The sequence below is a fragment of the Hemitrygon akajei genome, chromosome 6 (genome assembly GCF_048418815.1).
Source record: "Hemitrygon akajei chromosome 6, sHemAka1.3, whole genome shotgun sequence".
Lineage (NCBI taxonomy): Eukaryota > Metazoa > Chordata > Chondrichthyes > Myliobatiformes > Dasyatidae > Hemitrygon > Hemitrygon akajei.
In genome coordinates, this window is record NC_133129.1 from 20,811,879 (window position 1) to 20,833,034 (window position 21,156).

Sequence of the window (21,156 nt, forward strand, 5' to 3'; positions counted from 1 at the left end):
AGTGTACCCATTGACAAGTGTGGGGAAAACCTACTGAACATTTGTAAGAAGTTTCTGACTGGAGCTCCAACATAGTTGATTATTATAGGATTCAAACTACTCTCTGTTTGTCAAATTAGTTCAGTGGTGATTTTGATAAAGTGTGAAATTTGCTTTATGGTTTTAAAATATCAATCCTGAACTACCCTGTGGCCGACAGAATTGTTAGGACAGAGCATTGGAGGAAGAGTTGATGGGAATATGTGAAGAATGAAAGAGGATTAGTGTGAATTGGTGTTTGGGAAAAAGTGTTTCTTCCCTTCTGCAACCCTGCACTGTCACCCTCTGCCTTTTACCACCTAGCCAATTTTGTATCCACCTAGATCCCATGTGATCATGGTATTGACCATGACAATTTCTGCAATCTCTTCGCAGCCCCCAGACTAATTCCCCTAATGTGGCAATTGTATAGAATTTAAAGTGAAGAATTAAATATCAAATAGTTCACTTCCAGAATTGCTAAAATGTGAAACTAGAGTTATCAAAAATGCACTGCACATTTGGTCAAACAGTTTGATAGTTTACCTATCATGACTATTCAGAAGTTGAGTTTGAAATATTCTTGCTGTTTTAGATCCTCCAGATGCCCCTCGGGACCTGAAATGTATAACTCATAACTTCAGTAAAATCAACTGTTCATGGAACCGAGGAAGAGACACAAATATAGAAACCAGCTACATCAGCTGTCTCAAGTGAGTACTGTTTTGTTTGTTTATTTATTTAAAAATACAGCGCAGAACAGGCCACATCGCCCTGTAAACCCCCTATTTAACACTAGCCTAATCACAGAAATCCGACTTTAATGCAACGTCTTCTATAATCATTTGGTCTAATGCTAATCACCATTCAAGATCCAAAAAGGCTTGATGTACTGGATGGTACCAGACACTTGTGGAAATGTGTTTCATCAGAATATAGAAAGGAAATGAAGACAAATTTCTTAAATGAAAAGTGACAAATTGATTTTTGTTTTTCTTCTTAGGTCATCAAATAACTGCACAAAAGTGGGAAAGGCTAACTTTGTTGAATATGATTTCTTAATATTTAACACTGTGATAATACAGATAACTGCTGTTAATGTACTGGGAAGAGAGACATCAGAGGAATTCAGAGTGATGGAAAGTGATATAGGTAAAATTTAAAACTAATTGTTTCAGATTTTAAAAATGCATTTGGCGCTGCACATTTCTGTTCAATTGTATGATAAGGGTGCAGATGATAATAATTATTTATAGAGCATTTTTCATACAGACAATGTAATTCAAAGTGTTTAACAATGGGAAACAAGAAAATAAAATTTTTAAAAAACAAAAATTAAAAGCAAGGTTAAGTAAATAGGTTTTGAATTGGCATTTAAAAGGTGTCGTCTGAATCTACATCTTTATAGTTTGAGGTTTTGAGTTCCACTGTTTAGGAGAGTAGTTCTAAAAAGCTGACCCGTTAATTATCTTTTGAGGGAGGTTGCTCAAATTTAAGAAACTGGCAGAAGAAGACATGAGAGCTCAAGCAGAATTCCTGCTGACTCACTGTCTGTGCCTCCCAGGTTCTCAACAAGCACAGGAATTATCTTGACAATTTATCAAATTTCTTAAATCTTAGTCTTGCAGCATTGAAACAGGCCCTTGGCTCAACTTGTCCATGCCTACTATGTTGCTCAGCCAGTTTGTCCCATCTGCCAAGTTTTGCCCATAGCCATCTGAACCTCTCCTACCCATGAACTAGATAACTTTTAATTATTGCTAATGTGCCTGCCTCTACCACTTATTTCTGACACTGCACCCTTTGTGTGAAGAAACTGCACACATTATCCCTTTTCAATATCTTGCTTCTGATATTAAAACTATGGGCTCTTATTTTTAGCACCCTTCCTGGAGAAAAATGCCATGTGTTTTCATCCAGTCTATGTCCCTCATGATCTTGTATGTCTCTATCATACCCTTGATCTCCTATGTTCCCGGGAATAAAGTGCTCTTATACACAATCTCTCCTTGTAACTCAGGCCCCCAAGTCCAGACAACATCCTGGTAAATCCATTGTTCACTCTCAAGTTTAGTAACATATTTCCTATAACAGGGTGACCAAAACTGTAGACAGTAGTCCAAATGTGGCTACATCAATATCTTGTATAACTGGAACATAACTTTACAAGTCCTATACTCGGTATCCTGACTAAAGGTGCCAAATGCCACCTTCATCACCCTATCTGCAAAACCTGTGATGGTGCTTTCATTGAACTATGCTCTTGCAGACGTAGGTCTCTCTGTTCCATAACACTCCCCTAAACCCTGCCATTCACTGTATAATTCCTATTTTGGTTTGATATCTCAAATACAGTATCTCATATTTATCTGGATTGAAATCCATTGCTAATCGTCAGCCAACATAAGAAGCAGACCAAGATCCCTCCGTAACTTTTCATGTAGTTATCCTCTATATCCTCCTTTGTGAACACAGATGCTCAGTACTTATTTAGTATCTTGCCAAATTCCTTTAGCTGCAGGAAATTCCCTGCTTTGATTTGAATTGTCCTACTCTCTTGAGTTCCCTCTTGGTCTTAATGTATAAAATGTTTCAGAATTACTTTAATCCTTCTGACCTGGGACATTCCATGGCTCCTGTTAGCCCTCCTGCTTTCCTATTTAAGTTCTGTTTTGCTTCCTCCATGTACCTCAAGGTCCTATCTGAACTTGTGTACGCCTCCATTTCCTTTTAGACTAAATTTACAATATCTCTCATTATCCACGGTCCCTTGTCTTTTGTTCTTAAACACACTGGTTGGGCCTGAATTCTAACCAACTCTTTAATTGACTCCTGTGTATCAGATGTGAACTTGAAACTGCTCCCAGTCTACTCTCCCAACTCCTGTCTAAAACTTTTGTAATTAACCTTTCCTTAATTTAGCACACCTTCCTGAGGTGCAGTCTTGTCCTTATACATAATTATCTGAAAACCTACGGGATTGGGATTGCCAAACGTTTTGTGGATTTTCTGGTGTAGTCTGTTTTGCCATATGCTTTTGTGATATCATTCTGGAGGAACGTTGTCTCATTTTATAACTGCATTGCATTGTGGTTTCTAAATGACAATAAACTGAATCTGAATATTATTGCAAGCATTGGCCTCCCTTAACTCATCTGTCATTGGCCCACTCATTACAGCTTTTGACCCTGTAACTCTCTGTTCTCCTCCCTCCCATAAAACAAGTATATCCTCCTTTGAGTAATGACTACATTGTAGTCTAGACATGGACTTGCTAAGTTGCTAAATAACTGCACAAAAGTTCAAGCAACATTTATGGGTGGCACAGAAATATAGTGATTAGCAAGATGCTATTGCAGTCCCAGTGATCTGGGTTCAAATCTACCCCTGTCTGTAAGCAGTTTGAATGTTCTCCCTGTGACCACGTGGAATTCCTCTGGATGCTTTGGGTCTTAAGTAAAGATATCATTTTACTGCAGATGTTGTCTTGCCAACTCTAAGTAACTGCACTAAAATTTTCAATGAAGGAGCTTCGTGGTGCTTGCCACTCTAACACTGGCATCTAACCTATAATTTGGAACATTGTCTAGGCATTTCTTAATCAAACAAGTCAGCAAATCTAACTTAGTTAATTGTGGCCCATTTGGTCTACTTCAGTCAAAACAATGGTCGTTATTGCCAACAGTGTGATTAAATACTACTTACCCACCCAGCACTGATGTCCAATTTGGATTTTGCTGACTACTTGCCTCTGGACTTCATCACAGCTTTGCTTTGAACATAAATCAAAGGGCAAAACTCTAGTAATGACATGGGTGTGACAACATTTGGTATCAAGGCAACATTTAATCATATGTGGCATCAAAAAATGAGTGGGATTGAAGGGAAAGTGTTTCAGTGACTTGCATGTTTTGCCCAAAGCAAGATGGTTATTGTTGTTGGGAACCAATAAGTAATAACTAGCATTGAGAACATGAGCTGCAGAGTCCTTTAATTTTCCTAAAACCTTTCAAGACCTCCAAAAAGTCCCTCAGCTAATGAATGACTGTGTTCAGATGTGTACTCTGGTTCCTCAGGGAGGTATCTTACACCAAACTGTCTTTTGCTGTTTCATCAGAGCCATAATTTTCTTCTGGGATGAGGTCAGAAGTTGGTATGCTTGGTGATGATTGCAAGTATTCTGTGCTATTCATGATACGTGCAGCATGATATAGAAAATATTGTTCTTGCACGGTCAGTACCGAATAGGTTTCATGCATGCTGTAATACTTTTGTTTCTGTGCTATTTCAGTGTTCATACCTTGCACACCGGAACTCCGCAATGTTTTCCAAGATCCGTTCAATGACAAGATGGCAGTGGTGCAATGGGCCGAAGGGGGTGAAATATATGGTCTTAACTTGAAGATGATTTTCCAAATCCAGGTTCTCAGAGCATACAAGATGGAAGAGGTCTGGGTGGTAAGTAAAGTAATAGCAGGAAATACGGAGAATTAATACCCTTTTTATAATCAGAGTCCATAGAAAATGATTGCACAGAATGTTAGGGTGGTAAGAAAGGCTTGTGGCGTGCTTGCTTTTATTGGTCAAGGCATTGAATTGAAGTCAGGAGGTTATGTTCTTGCTTTATAATACTCCAGTCATGTCACACCTGGAGGATTGCTTTCAATTCTGGTTGCCTCCATTATAGGAAGGAGATGGATGCTTTGGAGAAAGTTCAGAAGGGCTTTACCAGGATGCTGTTTGGATTAGAGTGCATGTGCTGTAAGGGGAGGGTGAACGAACCTGAATTGTTTTCTCTGGAGTAGTGAAGGCTGAGGGTTAGTCAAAGGCATGCATTTAAAATGAGAGGTGTTAAGTTTAAAGAAAGTGTGTGGGGTCCAGCGAGTGGTAGGTGCCTGGAATATGCTGCCGGACATGGAAATGAAAGTAAACATGATAGAGGCTCTTAAGTGGCTCTTGGATAAGCACATGAATGTGCAGAGCTTAGAGGGATATGGACAGAAGGGATTAGTTAGACTTTTAATAACTAGTTTAATTGGTTCAGCATAACATTGTGGGCAAGAGGCCTGTTCCTGTGCTGTACTGTTCTAACAACACACAATTGTTGTGAAGGGTCCTGACGAAGGGTCTCGGCCCGAAACGTCAACAGTGCTTCTCTCTATAGATGCTGCCTGGCCTGCGGTGTTCCACCAGCATTTTGTGTGTGTTGTTTGAATTTCCAGCATCTGCAGATTTCCTTGTGTTTGCTGTACTGTTCTATATCATTTTAGATAATAACGAACATTGATGGATTATAGCAGCCAAAATGTAGTTGTGGTTCTGTGTTCTCACTTGTCGGCCATGATGCTGACAGATATTTTAAGACAAATTTTATGCACACTTGCTGTTGTGTTTAAGGAGATCAATTAGTTGCAGAACTACTGACATATATAATAAAGGAATCTAAGTTCAAGGTAAATTTGTTATCAAAGTGCGTGTGTGTCATCATACACAACCTTGAGATTAATTTTCTTGCGGTAAATACAATGGAATCAATGAAAAACTACACACAACAAAGATGAACAAACCACCGAAATGCAAAAGAAGACAAATTGTGCAAATACAAAAAAACCATAATAAATAAATAATTAATAATATTGAGGACGAAAACTGCAGAGTCCTTTAATTTTGCTAAAACCTTTGAAGACCTCCAAAAAGTCCCTCAACTATTGAACGATTGTGATCCACGAATGACAATGAAACAGATGTTAAGTTAAACTGCTCCCGAGGTTAAATAAGAGCACAAGTTCAGGCCGTTCAGGACATCAAGTGAGAGCTGCCATATATTCATGACTCTTTTTTACTCCACCCCATTCTATAACCCTACCAGTATATATCTTGTATGCTTTATAACCCAAACCCCCTTTACCATTCAAGGATCTATCAATCTCTGCCACAACTACACCCAATGACTTGGTCTCTACTGCCCTCTGTCCCACAGATTCACGTCTGGCTGAAAAAATTTCCCCTCATCTCAGTTCATTACAACATTTATTCTGAGGTTATGCCAATCTTGGACTTTCCTACTAATAGTAGGAAAGCTTCTTTTCTACATCCACTCTCTCCAGATCTTTCAGTATTCTGTAGTGTTCAATGGTATTTCTGCCTACCTATTCTTCTGAACTCCATCGAGTACAGGCCCACCGCCATCAAACACTCCTCGGATCATTCTTGTGAAGGTCCACTGAGTCCTCTTCAGGGCCAGCACATCTTCTCTTTTAGATATGGAGACCAAACTTGCTCAGAGGTGGTCTGACCAACACCTTATAAAAACTCACCAATACATCCTTGCTTTGAGACTTGACCAGCGCAGTGGGAGAACTCTCCTGACCCTTTTGGAGATCATTTATTTCACTTGAGAAGTCTAAAAACTGGCATGTCTGAAGCTGCGGCACTGCCTTTGTCCTGAAGCCAAGATTAAGGGGCCATCCTTCCTGCCAGACCTTCAAGCCCCGTATTATTGCTTTATTTCTGCTTCAACTCAAAAGGAGTGTCAGCCCACACAAAATGCTGGAGAAACTCAGCAAGCCAAGCAGTATCGATAGAAAAGAGTACAGTTGACATTTTGGGCTGAGACCCTTCAGCAGGACTGGAGAAAAAAATGATGAGGGATGAAGTTAAAAGGTGGTTGGCGGGGGGGAGAGGAGAGAGAAACACAAGGTTATAGGTGAAACCAGGAAGGGGAGGGATGAAGTAAAGAGCTGGGAAATTGACTAGTGAAAGAGATACCGGGTTAGAGAAGGGAGAATCTGATAGAAGAGGACAGAAGGCCATGGAAGAAGGGAAAAAGGGGAGAGAAACACCAGAGGGAGGCGATGGGCAGGTAAGGTAATGTGAGAGAGGGAAAGGGGAATGGGGAACGGTGAGGAGAGCATTGCCATGACCCAGATGGAATATAAGGTATTATTCTGCCGAGCATTGTTGGTGCCAGAATGTGCGGCGATGCTTGTGGGCTGCCCCCAACATACCTTTGGGTGTGTTGGATGTTAACATAAACAAATTCACTGTAAATTTTGATGTACACATGATAAATAAATTTGAATCTTGACTCGAGCTATACCATATCCATTTATCCAATCTATTCTGCTTTTAAAAAAATCATAACAGATCTTTTAAAAGTGATTTTTTTCCCCCCCATCCTGTTATAATACCATAAGACAAGGGAACAGAATCTGAAACACAAGAGACGACATGCTGGAAATCTAGAGTAATGCACAAGATGCTGAAGGAACTCAGGCAGTATGTATGGAAATGAATAAACAGTCAACGTTTCGGGTCAAAGCGTCAACTGGACCTGGAAAAGAAGGGGAAGAAGCCAGAATAAGCAGAACCAGGCATTCGGTCCATCAAGTCTGCTGTGCTATTCCATGTACACGCTCAAGCCCACTCTCCTGCCTTTTCCCTGTAACCTTTGACACCCTGATGATTTTTCAAGGGTCCTGTTAACATGTTCATAGTTATCAAGTCATAAAGCTTAAATACAGCTCCTTTGGTCCAGCTTGAAATAATTGATACCAGCAGGAGTACCCAAGATGGAGCCAACTAAAATTCACAACCCTCTGCAGCTTCTTTCGGTCCTTTGCAGTAGCACAACCCCCCCCCCCCCCCCACCCCCACACCAGACAGTGATGCAGCCTGTCAGAATGCTCTCCATGGTAGATCTATAGAAGTTTTTGAGTGTATTTAGATCAGAACTCCTAATGAAGTATAGCCGCTGTCTTGCTTTCTTTATAACTGCATCAATATGTTGGGGCCAGATTAGATCCTCAGAGATCTTGACACCCAGGAACTTGAAACTGCTCACTCTCTCCACTTCTGATCCCTCTATGAGGATTGGTATGTGTTCCTTCGTCTTACCCTTCCTGAAGTCCACAATCAGCTCTTCCGTCTTACTGACGTTGAGTGCCAGGTTGTTGCTGTGGCACCACTCCACTAGTTGGCATATCTCACTCCTGTACGCCCTCTCATCACCACCTGAGATTCTACCAGCAATGGTCGTCAGCAAATTTATAGATGGTATTTGAGCTATGCCTAGCCACAGTAGTGTGTATATAGAGAGCAGAGCAGTGGGCTAAGCACACACCCCTGAGGTGCACCAGTGTTGATCATCAGCGAGGAGGATATGTTGTCACTAATCTGCACAGATTGTGGCCTTCTGGTTAGGAAGTCGAGGATCCAAATGCAGAGGGAGGTACAGAGGCCCAGGTTCTGCAACTTCTCAATCAGGATTGTGGGAATGATGGTATTAAATGCTGAGCTATAGTCGATGAACAGCATCCTGACATCGGTGTTTGCGTTATCCAAAGCCGTGTGGAGAGCCATTGAGATTGCATCTGCTGTTGGTCTATTGTGGCAATAGGCAAGTTGCAATGGGTCCAGGTCCTTGCTGAGGCAGGAGTTCAGTCTAGTCATGACCAACCTCTCAAAGCATTTCATCACTGTCGATGTGAGTGCTACCGGGCGATAGTCATTATGGCAGCCCACATTATTCTTCTTAGGCACTGGTATAATTTTTGCCTTTTTGAAACAAGTGGTAACTTCTGCCCATAGCAATGAGAGGTTGAAAATGTCCTTGAATACTCCCGCTAGTTGGTTGGCACAGGTTTTCAGAGCCTTACCTGGTACTCCATCAGGACCTTCTGCCTTGCGAGGGTTCACCCTCTTTAAAGACAGCTTAATATCAGCCTCTGAGACAGAGATCATAGGATCATCAGGTGCAGCAGGGATCTTCACAACTGGAGTCGTGTTCTCCCTTTCAAAGTGGGCATAGAAGGCATTGAGTTCAACTGGTAGTGAAGCATCGCTGCCATTCATGCTATTGGGTTTCGCTTTGTAGGAAGTAATTTCCTGCAAAACTGGCAAAATAGCTAATAAGGGGCACCTAGGCGTGACTCGAGTAACAGTAGTACTCTCAATGGATACGATTAAATATTCCTGTTTCAGCCTGATACAGCCGAAAACCACAACAGCTTCCAAGGTCAGTATAGTCAACAAAGATACCTTAAAAAGTTTAAATGAACTATCACTGCTTAAAACTGATGGAAACAACACTGATTGTCGTCGGAGGCGCCCGCGTAGGACACCACGGAGGAAGTGCGGGTGCAGAGCGGGGTTACAAGTGTGTTTAAGGAAACGGGGTGTTAAACTCCCTGTACCGACTATCTTGCTGACAAACATGCAGTCTCTGGTGAATAAAAACATAGAAAACCTACAGCACAATATAGGCCCTTTGGCCCACAAAGCTGAGCCAAACATGTACTTACTTTAGAAATTACCCTCTATTTTTCTAAGCTCCATGTACCTATCCAGTAGTCTCTTAAAAGACCCTATTGTTTCTGCGTCCACCACCGTTGCCGGCAGCCCATTTCCATGCACTCCCCACTCTCTGCATAAAAACATTTACCCCTGATATACCTACCTCCAAGCACCTTAAAAACTATGCCCTCTCATGCTAGCCATTTTGGCCCTGGAAAAAAGCCTCTGACCATCCACATTATCAATGCCTCTCATTATCTTGTACACCTCTATCAGGTCACCTCTCATCCTCCGTCACTCCAAGGAGAAAAGGCCGAGTTCACTCAATCTATTCTCATAAGGCATGCTCCCCAATCCAGGCAACATCCTTGTAAATCTCCTCTCTACCCTTTCTGTGGTTTCTGTGTCCTTCTTGTAGTGAGGCAACCAGAATTGAGCACAGTACTCCAAGTGGGGTCTCACCGGGGTCCGTAATAGCTGCAACATTACCTCTCAGCTCTTAAACTCAGTCCTACGGTTGATGAAGGTCAATGCACTGTATGCCACACAGTCAATCTGCGTAACAGCTTTGAGTGTCCTGTGGACTTGGACCCAAGAACCCTCTGATCCTCCACACTGCTAAGAGTTTTGCCATTAATGCTATATTTTGCCATCATATTTGACCTACCAAAATGAACCACCTCACACGTATCTGAGTTGAACTCCATCTGCCACTTCTCAGCCCAGTTTTGCATCTATCAATGTCCCGCTGTAACCTCTGACAGCCCTCCACACTATCCACAACACCTCCAACCTTAGTGTCATGAGCAAATTTACTAACCCATCCTTCCACTTCCTCATCAGGTCATTTATAAAAATCATGAACAGTAGGGGTCCCAGAACAGATCCCTGAGGCACACCACTGGTCACTGACCTCCATGCAGAATATGACCCATCTACAACCAATCTTTGTCTTCTGTGGGCATGCCGGTTCTGGATCCACAAAGCAATGTCCCCTTGGATCCCATGCCTCCTTACTTTCTCAATAAGCCTTGCATGGGTTACCTTACCAAATAGAATCGATGATCTCAGGACAAGGGTGGTGAATCAGAGGGACATTAGGACCACGTGTGTCCTTTGTTTCTTGGAATCCTGGTTAACCCCCTCAGTACCAGATGCAGCAATTCAGATTGACGGGTTTACTATACACCGTCAGGACAGATCTATTGAGTCTCTCAAAAGCAGAGGTGGAGGAGTATGCCTCACGATCAACTCTTCTTGGTGCACGAATATGTCCCAATTCTGCTCATCAGACCTGGAATATCTAGCAGTTAAATGCTGTCCTTTTTATCTACCACAGGAATCATCTGGGGTCATTTGGTAGCAGTATACATTCCACCTCAGGCCAATGTCAGTCAGGATTTAGATGATCTGAGCAATGGGATTAACATGCATGAAACAGCGCATCCTTCACCATTGTTTTGGGAGATTTTAACCAGGCCAGTCTGAAAAAATCACTAAGCAATTACCATCAACAGATTACTTACAATACCACCATTGCTACACCGCCATCAGGAATGCCTGCCATGCTATTTCACGCTCTCACTTCGGGAAGCCTGATCACCTGGCTGTACTTATACTCCCTGAGTGCAGAGAGAGACTGAAGATTGCAGCACCAGTAGTGAGGACCAAGAAGGTATGGACAAGGGAAGCACAGGAGCGCCTACAGGACTGCTTTGAATCAGTGGACTGGAATGTATTCAGGGGTTCACCTTTGAACCTGGATGAGTATGCAGCAGTTGTTACCGACTTCATTAAAACCAGTGTGGATGAGTTTGTGCCTACAAAGACTTACTGTACATTCCCAAACCAAAAGCTGTGGATGAACCAGGAGGTTCGCCGTCTGCTGAAGGCTAGATCTGTGGCATTCAAGTCTGGCAACCCAGGCCTGTACCAGAAAACCAGGTATGATTTGCGGAAGGCTATTTCAAGGTTGAAGAGACAATTTTGAATGAGGTTGGAGGTGACATCGGATGCATGGCAAATCTGGTTCCTGAAAGTTTGATTTTTGAAATACATTGGCTCATGGTTCCTCAGTTAAAAATTCTCTATCTGTTTATGTCCCTTGGTCATCAGTCACCTTGTGCCCCCACCATCCTCATTCACTCTTATTGATACCCAGCTTTCAACAAACTAGTTTGTATTCTCATGAGCCTTTCTCCACATCTTTTAAATAAACTTTGTTTGGCTTTGGCTGGGCTAACATTTTGTCTGATGGGATGTTGTTTCCTGTCAGAGCAGGGGTTTCCAACTTGGAGTCAGACTCCATAGGATAAAAATGCTGGGAACCCCTTGTTAGGAGGACTATGTAAATGAAGTTAATTGCCCTTCTAACCTGTTGAGAATTTCATTCTGCTTCTAACAGCAAAGTGTGAAAACTAGCATGAAGTTCCTTCATGGGGTGTCTGTGCACTGTTATTTATTCAAGGACCCATAGGTTTACATAGACTGTAGTTTAGATTAGACTGTATAATCATTATTTTCTATGCATTTTAACTTTCTGATGCCTACTTGTATTTTATGTAATTGTCTATGTATATGCAATTGTTCATTCTGTCCCCTAGTGGTTACAGTTCTTTGTATTATTCTGGAAGCTCTTATTTGAATAGAGGCTATCCGATGGGTTAACTCTTATCTGCAAATTTGAATGGGATGTCTGTTATCTATGATAGAAGAAGAGCACAACACATTGGCTTGCCATATTTTCTTTCTTCTTTGTTCTTTCTTGCTATCAATACTAGACACCTGCTGCTCTCCATCTCCCAATTCCTTTGTTTTCTTAGTGCTCAATAAAATGATAGTGAAGCAACAAGTTTTATGCATCATTTTTGACTTCTGAAAGAACCTTGGTTCAAAAATATGTGAATCCAACAGAACATACAATAATAGTACAAGTCCTTCAGCCCACAATGTTTTACCGACCTTATACTCTAAGATCAAACTAACCCATTCCTCCCACATTACTCTACATTTTTCTTTCATCCATGTGCCCATTTTAAGAGTCACTTAAATGTCCCTCATGCATTTGTCTCTACCACCAGCTCTGGCAAAACATAAATAAATTTATTACTAAAGTGTGCATTTGCCACTATATACTATCCTGAATTCATTTTCTTGTACATATTTACAGCAAAACAACAAGATACAATAGAATCCATGAAAACCTCACAAAGACTGACAAACAACCAATGTCTAGAAGAGGGCAAATTATGTAAATATAATAATAATAAGTACTTCATTCATCCCAGAAATTATTTCATTACAGCAGCAATATTTTAAAAACACAGCAAAAATAATAAATAATAATATAGTAATATTAACTAATAATAAAGTACAGAGTAATATACACAATAATGTACCAATGTGCAATAATAATGTACAAAATAATAAAGCAGACTATTGTACTATGATGTGTGTTCTCCTGTTGCACAGAGATGAACTGTTGTATATGCTTATTGCATTTGGTAGAAAAGATTTTCTGTAACGGTCCTTGTGACAGCAGAGCTGAATGAGCCTGTTTGAAAGTGTGCTCCACTGCTTATTCAGTAGGTCATAGAGAGGATGTGCCTGATTGTCCATAATAAATAATAGGTTCAAATGATTCTGGGTTGTAGCCTAGGAATATGAATTGTATTGCCCTTAAAAGTGTATCTGAAGGTTGTGGAATCTATTCAGTCCACACACCTGCCACCTTCTGTTTAAAAAAAAACTTAATTCTGACTTTCTACCTATACTTTCCTCCAATCACCTTGAATTGATGCCCCCTTGTATTAGCCATTTCTGCCATGGCTGTTGATTCAAACTGTTTCCATTAGTTAAGAATATGTATTTTGTTGGAAGATCTAGGACTGCGAGACTGGGCACCAGCTTCTTCCCTTACCCTGTGAAACTAATGAATACCCTGCCACCACTGAGCTCTTGTCACTAGTACAGCGAGCTGCGCACTACATGCGTTTTGAATTGTATTTCATTAACTTTTCTGGTTGTATACATGTTCAGTCAGATGACAGTAAGCTTGAAGTTGATCTACTGTTTGATGGCAAGGGACTGAAAAGGAGAATTCGGATTTGTTTTTTTTTGCAGGGGAATTACAGTAGTACCTCGAATTCTACCTATAATAGGGTGCTGCAGTTGACTTGGACATCAGACATGCCTCTCCAGTGCACATCCTACTTGGTGAGAATCCGCTCCATTGGTGATGTCAGTAAATACCAGTTTGCTGGAAAAAGTGCATGGAGTGAATGGAGCCCACCATTAAAACTTGATGGTAAGGTTTATATGATGCTCTGTTACAGTTAGTTAAATAGCATGTCATATTATATAAGAGATGGCATATTGTACTCCAGTAGGAAATAGAAGGAAGGTCTGCTCTGATGATGTGAACATAGGACATGGGTGCAGAATTGCGCCATTTCACCTATCCAGCCTGCCCTGCCATCATTATTGACTCATTATCCCTCTCATCACCGTCTTTCTGCTTTCTCCCCATAATCTTTCATATCTTTACTAATCAAGAACCTTTAAATATGTATGGTATGTGGACTGCTTTGATATGAAACTACTCTGTACACAGTCAGAGTCAAATAGCATGGAAATAGGCCCTTTGACCCAATGTTTTTGGTGCCCACGAAACTAGTCCAATTTAGCCTGTATTCCCCTAAAGCCCATTCTTTCTGTACACATTTTCAAATGGCTCTTGAATGCTGTTATTATACCTGCCTTAACCACTTTGTCTGACAGCTTTGTGTGAAGCAGTTGCCCTTCTTCTCTGTTTTAAATCTTTCCCCTCTCACTTGAAACTTATACTCACTAGTTAACCTATCGTACAAAGCTATGACCATAAGACATTGGAGCAGAATTAGGCCATTCAGCCCATCAAATCTGCTCTGCCATTCCATCATTGCTGATCCCAGTTCCTGCTCAACCCCAAACACCTGCCTTCTCACCATAATCTTTGAAACCCTGACCAATTAGGAAACTATCAAATTTTGCTTTAAATATACCCACGGTCTTGGCCTCCACAGCTGTCCATGGCAAAGATTTCCACACATTCACTACTTTCTGGCTAAAAAAAAAAAATTCCTCCTTACCTCTGTTCTAAAGGGTCGCCCCTCAATTTTAAGGCTGTGCCCTCTAGTTCCTCCACCATAGGAAACATCCACTCCACATCCACTTTATCTAGTCCCTTCACCATTCGTAAGGTTTCAGTGAGATCCACCCACATTCTTCTTATTCCAGTGAGTTCAGTCCCAAAGCAGCCAAATGCTCTTCATATGTTAACCCCTTCATTCTTGGAATCATCCTCGTGAACCTCTTCTGGACCCTCTCCGATGAAACACATCCTTTCTAAGATGTGGGACCCAAAACTGTGACAATACTCCCAAGTGAAACTTGACTAGTGTCTTAAAAAGCCTCAGCATTATCTCCTTGTTTTTATATTTATTCCTCTTGAAATAAATGGGAACATTGCATTTACCTTCTGTACCAGAGACTCAACCTGTAAATTAAACCTTCTGGGAATCTTGCATGAGGAGTACTAAGTCCCTTTGCACCTCTGGTTGAATTTTCTCCCCATTTTGATAATAGTCTGCGCTACTGTTTCATTTACAAAAATGAATCATCATACATTGCTCAACACTATTCCATCTGCCACTTTTGCCTATTCTTCCAATTTGTCTACGTCCTTCTACAATTGCATTGCTTCCTCAGCCCTACCCACCCCTCCATCTATCTTCATATCATAGAAACAGAGAATCTACAGCACATTACAGGCCCTTTGGCCCACAATGTTGTGCCGACCATGTAACCTACTCTAGAAAGTGCCTAGAATTTCCCTACTGCATAGCCCTTGATTTTTCTATGCTCCGTGTACCTAGCCAGAACCACCCACAAAGTGAATACGAACTATCCACAACTATCCTTTGCCTTCTGTGGGCAAGCCAATTCTGGACCTACAAAGCAAGGTCTCCTTGGATCCCATGCCTCCTTACTTTCTTAAAGAGCCTTGTATGGGGAGTCTTATCAAATGCCTTACTGAAATCCATATACACTATATCCACTGCTCTACCTTCATCAATGTGTTTTGTTACATCCTCAGAAAATTCAGTCAGTTTTGTAAGTCATGACCTGCCCTTGACAAAGCCATGCCAACTATCCTCAGTCAGATTGTGTCTCTCCAAATGCTCATAAATCCTGCCTCTCAGGATCTTCTCCAACAACTTGACCACCACTGACGTAAGACTCACTGGTCTGTAACTTCCTGGGTTAGCTCTGCTCCCTTTCTTGAACAAGGGAACGACGTTTGCAGCCTTTCATTCCTTTGGTACTTGTCCTGTCCCTATTGATGCAAAGATCATTTTTGCTGTTTGATGCGGCTTCAGCAGAGATTTATCATTTTTGTCACCCTTGGGATACTTTTTTTGTCATGCCAGTCTGCCCTAGCAGAAACAGCAGATGGATCTGTAGCGGTGTGCTACACGCAGCGCTAAAATAACGACACGGAGTCGATAAACTGCAGTCAAAGAATAAGTTTATTTCAACTTCACAGTCTTGCTTTAAAGCCTGTCTCCCCCACCAGATACCTCAAGAGGCACGTACTGAAACCCCCTCAGGCTTTCTTCCTTTGTGCCTGCACTCTGGCTAATTGTCAGCCGGTTCGAGTGTGCTAGTAATTGGGTCGCCACATAACCCCCCCCCCCCCGCCAGAACCGGCGATACACCCCCCAATGTCCACAGTCTGGGCCGGACCCTGTTTGGGAGGTCGGCCTTTGTGCCGCGGTGTCGGAAACTCAACCGGTTGTGCCAAGTCCACATGGGCCGGTTTGAGTCGGTCCACTGTGAAAACCTCTTCTCTCCCCCCAACATCCAGCACGAACGTGGACCTGGGCTTCTGCTTGCTGAAACCATAGGTGAGGTTGTAGCGTCCAGAAGCTTGGCAGCTTCAAGGAAACCGCATTAACAGATGCGGCGTCTGTCATCTCCGGTCCAAAAACGTTTGGACCGTCGGGGTCACCAATTGTAGCGGTGTGCTACACGCAGCGCTAAAATAACGACACGGAGTCGATAAACTGCAGTCAAAGAATAAGTTTATTTCAACTTCACAGTCTTGCTTTAAAGCCTGTCTCCCCCACCAGATACCTCGAGAGGCACGTACTGAAACCCCCTCAGGCTTTCTTCCTTTGTGCCTGCACTCTGGCTAATTGTCAGCCGGTTCGAGTGTGCTAGAAATTGGGTCACCACAGATCCATTGTTTACTCCAGGGATCAGCTGCACAGTCTATGACAGTGTGCTTTGGCCATTGAGAGACCCAAAATTCCCAAGGAGGTGAGGAGAAAATATAGAGGACGTAGGGCTGGAAGAAGCCAATAGACAAGGAAGAGGAGGTACAAGCCGTATCTTCCTTCCATTATCATGGGAAATGTAAGATTGCTTGGTAACAAGGTGGACAAGCTATCATCGCTAGTGAGGAACGAAAAGAATGTTCAGTGAGAGCTGTGTTCTGTGCTACACTGAGGCATGGCTGCACAGGAATATTGCAGAATTTTTTTTTACAATAATTTCTTTCGGGATAACTGAAGTTTTATTTTATCTTCCATGGCCCACTGTCCCCTCCTATCACCTAGAAGATCCTTCTTCAGCCCTTTACTACTTCCACCCATCCCCTCCTCCTTTCTTCAACCCTCATCTACCCACCCACCCACCTTCGCCCCTCACCTGGTCTCACCTATCACCTGTAAACTTGTACTCCTCCCCTGCTCCATTTTCTTATTCTGGCATCTACCCTTTCCTTTCTAGTCCTGATGAATGGTCTTGGCCCTAAATGTCGACTGTTCTAAAGAGCGACCCTTTAGAACAGAGGTAAGGAGGAATTTTTTTTTTAGCCAGAAAGTAGTGAATCTGTGGAATGCTTTTCCTCCATTGATGATGCCTGACCTGTTGAGTTCCTCCAGCATTGTGTGTGTATGTTGCTCAAGTGTGCTGTGATATTGTTTTACAGGCCGGGATGTGACTTACCAGACTACGTTTGAGTTCTATCCCCCAGATTCAACTGTTCTGGAAGAAGGTTCAAGTCCAGTGTTCTGCTGCGTGGTTGGTAAAGGAAATCACATCCTGAACTTGACTTTTGACAACTACAGATACAGAGTCATCAAATTAAGTAACAGGAGCATGGCTGTCAGTGTGAAAAATGTTACTTCGCCAAGAGAATCTGGAGCAAATGTTTGGTGCACTACAATTTCTGGTTCTCTCAGTGGAGCAACTGTATTTATTGGCTGTAAGTACAGAGAAGATGCATGAACTTGGTTTCAGTATATGAGCTAAGGGAAACTGCATATGCAGTAGATTCTGGTTAATTGTGGCAGCCACTTATTTAGGGCAACTCTTAAAGCTCAAAAACTAATGGAGAAAATAACCTGGATTCCCTTCATTTGGGACACTATGCCACTTAACTGGAACAGAAGACTTGTGGAACAGTTTCTAACGAGTGTCAGTCATATGCATTTGTGTGGCCATTAGATACTACACCGTGCCTAGTGAACAGTTCTTAAATAGTGTCGGTTACATGTATTTATGTTCTGATAGTTGGTAAGAAATAAGCAGTAAGACAATTCAGAACTGTTTTATTCACTGCGGTTTCAAGCATTCGGGCATGGAGATGTCAGAAACGGCTGGGAGTGAAAATGAAATGATTTCATTACCTCAATAAATTAAGAAGTATGAAGAATTTGAAAGTATCAACAATCATCTTGGTTGTTGACAATGAAAATAAAGATTTGAAGGATGCATTGGGAGACAGTCAACTATCTGCACTAGGTGTTTACACTGATTTTATTAACTTACAGTCAATGAAAATAACATAGATGAATTCCTCCATTGATAACAATTAGGAACTAATACAGTTTTGCAGTACTGTAGTAATTAACCAGGATTCATTGTATCTGTACATCCTAGAGGTTACAGTTAGTATGCTAGAGTGCCACACATAGTTCATATCATGTAATTACAATGTACCTCACATATGTGATACCTGTTTTCCAAGTTTGATGTGTTAACTAATATAACCATATATCAATTACAGCACAGAAACAGGCCATCTCGGCCCTTCTAGTCCGTGCTGAATGCTTACTCTCACCTAGTTCCACCGACCTGCACTCAGCCCATAACCCTCCATTCCTCTCCTGTCCATATACTTATCCAATTTTTTTTAAAATGACAATATCGAACCTGCCTCTACCACTTCTACTGGATGCTCGTTCCACACAGCTCCACTCTCTGAGTAAAGAAGTTCCCCTTTGTGTTACCCCTAAACTTTTGCCCCTTAACTTTCAACTCATGTCCTCTTGTTTGAATCTCCCCTACTCTCAAAGAAGAAAGCCTATCCACGTCAATTCTATCTATCGCCCTCATAATTTTAAATACCTCTATCAAGTCCCCCCTCAACCTTCTATGCTCCAAAGAATAAAGACCTAACTTCTTCAGCCTTGCTCTGTAACTTAGGTGCTGAAGCCCAGGTAGCATTCTACAAACCCCATTTCCAGAAAAGTTGGGATATTTTCCAAAATGCAATAAAAACAAAAATTTGTGATATGTTAATTCACGTGAACCTTTATTTAACTGACAAAAGTACAAAGAAAAGATTTTCAATAGTTTTACTGACCAACTTAATTGTATTTTGTAAATATACACAAATTTAGAATTTGATGGCTGTAACACACTCAACAAAAGTTGGGACAGAGTTAAAATAAGATTGAAAGGTGCACAGAATATTCAAGTAACACCGGTTTGGAAGACTCCACATTAAGCAGGCTAATTGGTAGCAGGTGAGGTATCATGACTGGGTATAAAAGTAGCGTCCATCAAAGGATCAGTCTTTGCAAGCAAGGATGGGTCGTGGCTCACCCTTTGTGCCAAAATTCGTGAGAGAATTGTTAGTCAGTTCAAAAGGAACATTTCCCAACGCAAGATTGCAGAGAATTTAGGTCTTTCAACATCTACAGTACATAATATTGTGAAAAGATTCAGAGAATTCAGAGACATCTCAGTGTGTAACATCTCACCACTGTTGAATGCGCGTGATCTTCGAGCCCTCAGGCGGCACTGCGTAAGAAACTGTCATGCTACTGTGACAATTATAGCCACCTGGGCTCGGGAGTACTTTGGAAAACCATTGTCACTTAACACAGTCCGTCGCTGCATCCAAAAATGCAACTTGAAACTGTATTACGCAAGGAGGAAGCCATACATCAACTCTATGCAGAAACACCGGCGAGTTCTCTGGGACCGAGCTCATCTCAGATGGACCGAAAGACTGTGGAACCGTGTGCTGTGGTCAGATGAGTCCACATTTCAGCTAGTTTTCAGAAAAAATGGGCGTCCAGTTCTCCATGCCAAAGATGAAAACGACCATCCTGATTGTTATCAGCGAAAGGTGGAAAAGCCAGCATCTGTGATGGTATGGGGGTGCATCAGTGCCCACAGCATGGGTGAGTTGCATGTATGTGAAGGTACCATTAACTCTGAGGCGTATTTTAGGATTTTAGAGAGACATAGGTGACATCTCTTCCCGGGACGTCCATGCTTATTTCAGCAGGACAATGCCAGAGCACATTCTGCACGGGCTACAACAGCGTGGCTTTGTAGACACAGAGTGCGTGTGCTTGACTGGCCTGCTGCCAGTCCAGATCTATCTCCTATTGAAAATGTATGGCACATCATGAAGAGGAGAATCAGACAATGGAGACCACGGACTGTTGAGCAGCTGAGGTCTTATATCAAGCAAGAATGGACAAAATTTCCAATTGCAAATCTACTACAATTAGTATCCTCAGTTCCAAAACGATTAAAAAGTGTTATTAAAAGGAAAGGTGATGTAACACAATGGTATACATGCCTCTGTCCCAACTTTTGTTGAGTGTGTTGTAGCCATTAAATTCTAAATTTGTGTATATTTACAAAATACAATTAAGTTGGTCAGTAAAACTATTGAAAATCTTTTCTTTGTACTTTTGTCAGTTAAATAAAGGTTCACGTGAATTAACATATCACAGATTTTTGTTGTTGTTGCATTTTGGAAAATATCCCAACTTTTCTGGAAATGGGGTTTGTAGTAAATCTCCTCTGTACTCTTTCTATTTTGTTGACATCTTTCCTATAATTCAGTGACCAGAACTGTACATAATGGGGCGTTGGATATGACAAAGGGCTGAAATACCTCTCTGCTTTCCCAGTTGACACCCTCCTCCACCAGCCTGTCTTCTTGTCTTTCATGGATCCACCCCCAAGCTCTTCCCTTGTCCTTTCCTCCCACCTTTATAGGGTATGGCTCCCCTTTTTTTTCTTTTCCAGTCCTGATGAAGGGTCCCAACTCAAACCATCAGCTGTACTTCACAGATGCTGTCAGACCTGCTGAATTGCTCCAGCATTTTGTGTGTTGCTCCTTTTATTCCTCTCTACACCTACTGCTCACATTCCCCATGATGATTTAAGGGATCTGTAATTCAGCCCATGAAAGGGGCCCTCCCCTTCTTGTTTCTAGGTTCTACCCATAGGGTCTCACTGGTTGATTCCTTAAGAATGTCAAATCGATGTCCTTATCAAAGGTACTTTTGTTTACCCTTTGCGTCTGCTCACCAGTCCAGTTCAAGCTCAACTTTATTGCCATCTGACTGTACAATCAAACGAAACAATGTTCCTACGGACCACACAACATATATACACAGCACATAAACCAAAATGTTACCATGAAAAAATTAATAAAATATAATTCAAAATGCGTGTAGTGTGCATCACAGGTAATCAGTAACCAGT

The 21,156-nt window shown here is 41.7% G+C and overlaps 1 protein-coding gene across 3 annotated transcripts in view; it reads left to right on the forward strand.

Moving 5' to 3' along the window:
• lifra (LIF receptor subunit alpha a) overlaps nt 1–21,156 on the forward strand; it is a 198,688-nt gene that overhangs the window by 137,781 nt on the left and 39,751 nt on the right. For all 3 annotated transcript variants that reach the window (XM_073047970.1, XM_073047972.1, XM_073047971.1), the window contains 5 exons: nt 614–731; nt 1,022–1,170; nt 4,310–4,476; nt 13,435–13,618; nt 17,348–17,623. In XM_073047970.1, coding sequence (XP_072904071.1) covers nt 614–731; nt 1,022–1,170; nt 4,310–4,476; nt 13,435–13,618; nt 17,348–17,623 — 894 coding nt within the window. The remainder of the gene's footprint in view (nt 1–613; nt 732–1,021; nt 1,171–4,309; nt 4,477–13,434; nt 13,619–17,347; nt 17,624–21,156) is intronic.